The sequence below is a fragment of the Ipomoea nil genome, unplaced genomic scaffold (genome assembly GCF_001879475.1).
Source record: "Ipomoea nil cultivar Tokyo-kokei standard unplaced genomic scaffold, Asagao_1.1 scaffold1576, whole genome shotgun sequence".
Lineage (NCBI taxonomy): Eukaryota > Viridiplantae > Streptophyta > Magnoliopsida > Solanales > Convolvulaceae > Ipomoea > Ipomoea nil.
The window spans coordinates 5,821,036-5,828,657 of record NW_017618004.1 but is presented as its reverse complement, the minus strand read 5'-3'; the positions used below and the strand labels follow the sequence as shown (position 1 = coordinate 5,828,657).

Below are 7,622 nucleotides of genomic sequence, written 5' to 3'. Positions count from 1 at the left end.
ATGTGAAACAATTTCTTTCTAAGAACTTTGATATGAAGGATATGGGTGATGCCTCTTATGTTATTGGCATTAAAATTCAGAGAGATAGGTCACGGGGTATACTGGGTTTATCTCAAGAAACATATATAAACAAAGTTTTAGAGAGATTTCATATGCAAAATTGTTCACCAAACGCTGCTCCCAGATCTAAGGGGGATAGATTCAGTTTGGACCAATGTCCGAAAAATGATTTGGAGAAGGAATCCATGGAGAACATCCCTTATGCTGCAGCAGTTGGATGTCTTGGATATATTCAAGTCTGTACGAGGCCGGATATTGCTTTTGCGGTTGGAATGCTAGGGCGTTACCAACACAATCCGGGGTTGGACCATTGGGGAGCTGTAAAGAAGGTTCTAAGGTATCTCAAAGGAACCAAAGGTTACAAGCTTGGGTTTAGGCAGACGGACAATTTAGATCTTGTCAGTTACTCAGACGCGGACTTCGCTGGCTGTGTTGATTCTCGAAAATCAACTTCTGGGTGCGTCTTCATTATGGCCGGTGGGGCTATCTCATGGAGAAGTGTTAAACAGTCCTTAATAGCTACTTCTACCATGGAAGCCGAGTTCGTTTCCTGTTTCGAGGCTACTTCACAGGGTGTTTGGCTAAAGAATTTTATCTCTGGGCTTAGAGTTATGGATTCTATATCTAAGCCATTGAAAGTCTATTGTGACAACTCAGCTGCAGTCTTCCTAGCTAAGAACGACAAAAGTGGGAGTCGAACTAAGCACATCGACATCAAGTTCTTAGCAATTGGGAGCGTGTCAAAAATAAAGTTGTATTCATTGAACAAATTCATACTGAGTTGATGTTAGCAGATCCCTTGACTAAAGGCATGCCACTATTTAAGTTCAAGGATCTGATTCAGAAAATGGGACTTTCGCCCAATTTGTAATTTGTATATATATACATTCAGTTTTAATAAAATTCTTTGGCATTCAGACGTTTTCTCAATTAAGTGTGTACACCTTCATTTGCTTTATATTGATGAGAAAATGTACTTCAGGGACTTGGAATAAACATAGGGTTTATTTCGTTGGGTTTTGTTTCCTAATTAAGTGCCCAATGGCAATTTGCATTTGATCATAATGGATACTACTCGTGCTAATGAGAACATATCATTATGGTTGGTGTTTTTCTGTTATTGAGTGGTAGTGCTTGCACCAAGTGGGAGAATGTAACGTTCATCCGTTACTATTATTATAACATTAGGATAAGTTATGATAATATTCAGTATTTGATATGTGGTGCAACACTAATAACCTAATAGCTAGACTACCATTATGATTAGGAGTCTAGTTAGGGTTTAGGAGACCTAAAGACAATCAACCACAATGATGGCCAGTGGTTATATAAGGTCACTAGTCCTCTCACTGCTCACACTACATACCTCATACACCATCTAGAGAGAGCTGAGTAAAGTGAGAGACAAAATAATCGTTATCTCTGCAGTAGTCCGGATCGCTCAACCGTAACAAGAAACTATGGCTGGAGGTTAGTTGATCCTACAATCACATATTATATGATGCATGTGATATTTTAGTCTTACATGACCAACAAACGAACTCATGGGATCCTCGTATTTTATGTGATTTATTTGAACCTGACGATGTGGCTCGTATATCTAGGATCCCTATTAGCCCGGAGTATGAGGACTCGTGGTATTGGTATAAGGATCCAAGGGGAGAGTATTCTGTTAAAAATGCATATAGGCAGATTGTTGGAAATTTTGAGAATAATTCTGGTGCTTTTGATAAGTGGATCACATTGTGGAAGTTGAAAGTCCCACCCAAATGGAAAACCTTTTTGTGGAGAGCCTTATGTGATATCCTTCCAATCACAAACAACCTGATTATAAAGAGAGTAGAAATTGATCCTACATGCCCTATGTGTGATACATCTCATGAGCATGTTATGCATACACTAACTTCTTGTGATTATTCTAGAATAGTTTGGAATATTTCGGGTTTGCCTGTTACAAATATTATTGCTGCTACTTTTCCAGAATGGATAATGGGTGCTATGGCCAACTTAACGGAGGAACAATTTGCCACAATGGTAGGAGTTCTTTATCACTTATGGAACGCCCAGAACGAAGCTGTATGGAAAAGGGCATTACCACGACCAACCGTTACATGGAGGCGTGCCGTCACGGCCAAGACGGCGTACACCCAAGCACACTGCCTGGGCAGTGTTCACGTAGCACCGCCACCTGCACCGGCGCTCCAGGGACGTCCGCGCTGCTTCTTCGACGGAGGCTTTCGTCCACAGTCGGGCAACACGGCTTACGGTGTTGTACTACTTCACCCGGATGGTTCGTTCAAGGCGGCAACGAATGGCAAGCTTCCGAGTTGTTTTTCACCCCTTATGGCGGAGGCCCTTGCATGCAAAGAAGCTTTATCATGGCTTAAGGAGCGTAACGAACTCGATGTGGATATGCTGACCGATTGCACATAACTACGACATCATTTACTATCTAGTCCTACGGCCATCCTATCTTATGAAGGGGTGGTGGAGGATCAATGCCGGGCAACAATGGCCCTTTTTACTTATTGCTCTTTAAATATTATCTCTAGACTAGTTAATGTTAGTGCTCATACTTTAGTTACGTTAGCTTTTGATCAGGAACATTCTATGTATTGGGACTATGTCCCTCCTGATTGTTTGATTCCTTTCATTAATTAAAATATGCCAATTTACTTGGCTTTCAAAAAAAAAAAAAAAAAAAAAAAAAAAAAAAAAAAAAAATATTAGTTTAGGCTTTTGAGATGGAGCACATATTTCAATTTAGTATCAAAATCATGGTAAAGGTATTGGGTCCGCATCACTCGATAAAAAAAGAGACTATGGTCCACGTATTGCTTGAAACCCATAAAAAAAAAAAATCAATCGTACACGTGAGTGAGTGTAACATAACAATACTTTATAGTTTATAGTAACAAAAGAGAAAGAATTTTGTATTAAGAATGAAAATCTATCAACGTAGTTACATCTTCGATATCCCATATTTCATTAAAATCCATAAACTCCAAACCCAGTTCCGGCGAAGTCGGTACCGGAACACCAGAACTGATGTAGGAGCCACCATCGGTATCCCCGGCGGGTGCCGCCAATAATGTCTCCATTGGAACACCCTCTGCGATTGTGTCCACCTGAACACCAACAAAGAATGAATCCAAATCGAAATCATCGATACCCTCTGCGATCGCTGTCTCCATCGGAACACCAACATTAATGTCGTATGAATTCATGTTATCCGCCGGTGCCAATAATGTATCCACTGGAACACCAACAAAGAATGAATCCATATCATCATCATCGATACCCTCTGCGATCTGCAATATCGGTGTTTCAACGGGAACCGGAACGGGAACGGAAACAATAGCCTCGGAAACGTTGTTGTTGGTGCCGCCTTGTTCCAACGTTATTTCATCATCTTCTTCATCATTATCATCATCCTCATCATCATCTTTTTTCTTTCGCTCTATGCGACACAGCACGAAATCTTCTCTCTCTTCCACAATAGGAAATTCGGCCCTAACTCTCCTGATCATCGTCTCCGACAGGTAGAACTCTTTCAGCAGCCACTTTCCGTCTTGTTCCGCTTCACTTTTGTTCTTGTAGAGGAAGCTCCGTTTATACCCCATCAGAAACCTCCCGTTCTCGTCCGCCACCGCTTTACCAATGTCTTGGCCGTGCCAAGTGCCCGGCTTCTTTCCCTTCATCTTTCTCCCCACAGTTCGCTGAACCCTAGATCCTTTCATGGACTTGGCCTTCTTCTTCAACCTAGTCAGAAAGTATGCCATTTTTTTCCCCGACGGAACTAACTCCCATGGCTCCTTCTCACCGAACACATCTTCCTGATGAATCAGCGCTTCATCGTCCACACAACTCCTCCCCGTAACGAAATTGAAGAGAAACTTGAGCACGTCGTAATCAAAAGGTTGAAAGCGAGCACCCAATGGAATCTCCATAGCTAATAACTTCGAAATGTAGATTCCGATCGGAGGGTTAAGTTATTTGTCGATCTGGCGGGAACTATATTAGAAAAACAGCGGTGTAGTGCGTCGATATATATTTATAGTATTTCCTTACCTCTATCTTATCCTATTATCCGTATTAGGGTTAGGAAAGAATTGAGTCTATTTATTGATAAAATGACTACAATCTCCATATTTAGCTATTACGCAAATATAAATTAGAGGGGTAATAATGTAATTTAACATTATTATCTATATATCTATACAATAAAGTTATAGGGTTTGGGTAAACCCTACAATTATTGACACGACCTATTAACATGACACCAACAATAAAATAACAGGTAGTGTTTAGCCTAGCTTAACGTGTTCCACGTCATTGGTTAACCTTAGCTTATTAACAAGTCAATTTCTTTAAACCTATTAAGAACCTTAACATGTTAATATTATTGTGTTAACCCGTTTACATGAACAAACCTGCAGGTTTGCCGACCAGGTAAACTACAGGTGAACTACAGGTTAACCTTAGCATATTAACAAGTCAACCCGTTAAACCTATTAAAAACCTATCATATTTAATATGTTAATATTATTGTGTTAACCGGTTTACATGAACCAACCTGCAGATTTGCCCGCCAGGTAAATTGCAGGTTTGACTCATGCACGGCCAGTTCTTGTATTATCCCAACTAACGGTATATTCACATCTTTGTTAATAGGTGATTTCAGAACATTAATTGTATTGCAATGGCATTATATTATATATGCATCAGATTATGTGTGGAAATGATGGATGGTATACATGAATTAGTTAGGACTCAAATGAGACAAAAGAAATATAAAATAGAAAACAATTTTATTTTTTTTGTCTTTGAATTATAGGAAAATAACATTTTGTCCATTAATTACACAAGTCATCACTTTTCATCTATTAATTTGTCTGCAATGTAGCTTTTTTGCTTACTGGTAACAATAGTATAGGACAAAAAAAATTATGTCAAAGACAATTGAAGGTGTGAAAAGTGACTGCATATATAATTGAAGGACGAAAAATATTATTATATTTTACTATAATTTAAGAATGAAAATTGTCATTCCTCATAAAATTTTGAGATATATATATATATATATATATATATATATATATATATATATATCTGTTTTAGCAAGAGGCATTAAGTTCCTCATGCATGTTTTAGGATGTCAAGAAATAATGAGATTTACCCTTCTGGGTATACTATTTGAATTGTAATTCCCTCATAAATATCACCAATAGAACATAAAATGAAAAATATCAAATAGGCACATCAACTTTATATAAAAGTTAATTATACCTTTGAACATTTAAAAGTTACAATTATATATGTCCATCAACATGTTATTTTCATGTATTGAAGACCACAAATTAATTTTTTACATGTAATAGCCGGTCACCATATATAGTTCAAATAAAAATCTGACAATGCTTCGGTGATTGTCAATCTACCATCGAAGGCGACCAAGAAGGCAACCAATTATGGTCATCTTCTGCTGGCGAAGGTGACCAACCCAAATCGGCGACCGTTAGAGTACAATGTCGTCAGACTTCTTCATATTTTCGTCGGACCAATAGTGACCGGCCTGCTATTATAGGTCAATAACAATCGAGTTTGCGATCTTTGATGCTTGAAACTAACATGTTGATGGATTTATTGCAACTTTTAAAAGTTTATGATTTAATTATTATTATTATTTGTATAAAGTTTAGGGACATATTTAACCTATGAGACACAATTTCAACTTGTCAATTAATCCAAAATAGCTTCATTATTATGCTTTACTTTGCTAGCAACCGCATGGCATGGTTCAAATTAATCCTATAAGCTAAGCCAATTGAAACACATCACGTGGTTTACATCCTCCCCAGTCTCTAAAGCATGAGTGGTAAGAGATCAGACCATTAGGTTTGAGGTTCAAACTTAATTAACAATATAAAATAAAATAATTTTTTAATAAAAGAAAGGAATTAATCAGGGCAGCCATTATTTTCATATTGATGCGCCATTATTTTCATTGTGATATGATGGTACCATTATTTGAACTGTTATGAAGAGCCTGAAAATTCTGGTATAACATATATAATGCACACATTATATATAGTTGTTAATTAGGCTATGGACGTTGTACAAATATTTGTTGAGATCTTTAACCACCCACTGCACTGCGTGCACAACCCTTTCCCTGGTTACTTATCCTCAATCCATTGTTTTTTTGTTTTGTTTTTTTTTTTTTGGGTTATTTTTAGAGAAATTTGTAGCAACCATCTAAATATGTTTATTGGATAAACCTTACATTGTGACCTGAGCGATAAAGGACCACAAGAAGGTAAATTATAAGATGTTGTTCATATATAACTGGCTCAAATCAAAATGGTTAATATGTTACTCTCATTAGGAGTTGTACTTACTAAACTAATTGTCTAATCAATTTGTTTGAAATTACCCCGTAATGCTTCGATGGTGTTGGTTTGAAGTACTTTGTAATGATGTAACTTAATAAAACTATTAAACATTATCATACACTTCGTTCTTTAATTTTTTAAATTTATTAACGGCCGGATTATTATATTACTAATCCATAAAATATGAATGGATAGTTAAGTTCGCCTTTTAGCTACAAGGGTATGCTTAAATTATATGCTTTCAAACTTCAAAGGAATGACTAAATGGGTAAAAAATAATTTTCATATTATTAGTTTTATTATTATCACCTATATCACACATGATTTTAACTTTATTTTTTTTTTTGAATGCGACTGGTTCTATTACATTGTAGTATATGTCCAAACATATTTTCTCAATCTAATGAAGCACAAAAAATTGTAGTATCTGTTCAAACATATTTTCTCAACCTAATGAAGTACAAAGAATTGTAGTATCTGTCCAAATAAACTTTCTCCATTCTCAACCTAATGAAGAGAGAGTACATTGTAGTATCTGTCCACACAGAGAGAGTATATTGTAGTATCTGTCCAAACTTTCTCTCAACAACTCCTCCACGGAGGCTCGATCTCATGACCTCCCACATGGGAGATGTCACTACATGTCATCTGAGCACATTAAGGGTGTGTTTGGTTCGCACATAAGAATCGGAATCAGAATGGTTACTAATAGTAGTGCTTGAGAATGAATAAGAGAATGAAACTCTTACTTTATTTGGGTATGAGTTTTTCAATTGATGGAGTATTCAAAACCCATAATAGTGTTCTAAAAAACTATCAACCAAACAACAACAATCACTTTCATACTTATTTCTGTAGGCAAAATCCACCAACCAAACACACCCTAGATATGATAATGTCACATTAGGTAACAAAAATTGAAATATATTGTTTCCATATAACCTAACTTGTGTGATTTTACAAGAATAATAAGTACACCTCAGCCGCCATGCACGTGCATGCGCTGGTGATGTAGCTGCAGCCTACCTCCCTTATTACATGCAATGCCGGCTAGCTAACTGGCTGGCAGTTCAACCATCAGTCCAACTCCAAATTAAAAGGTTTTCGGTAATTACACATATATAATGGTGTGGGCGCAATGAACAATAAAACTTTAATTAAATTTTC

General features: G+C 36.9%; 1 protein-coding gene across 1 annotated transcript; it reads left to right on the top strand.

The window, feature by feature from the left end:
• The first annotated feature begins 1,520 nt into the window (after window positions 1–1,520).
• Window positions 1,521–2,493, top strand: LOC109190367. The gene is made up of 2 exons (XM_019340831.1): window positions 1,521–1,530; window positions 1,580–2,493. Exons 1-2 carry the CDS (start codon window positions 1,521–1,523, stop codon window positions 2,491–2,493), a joined length of 924 nt encoding a protein of 307 aa, XP_019196376.1.
• Window positions 2,494–7,622: the final 5,129 nt, after the last annotated feature.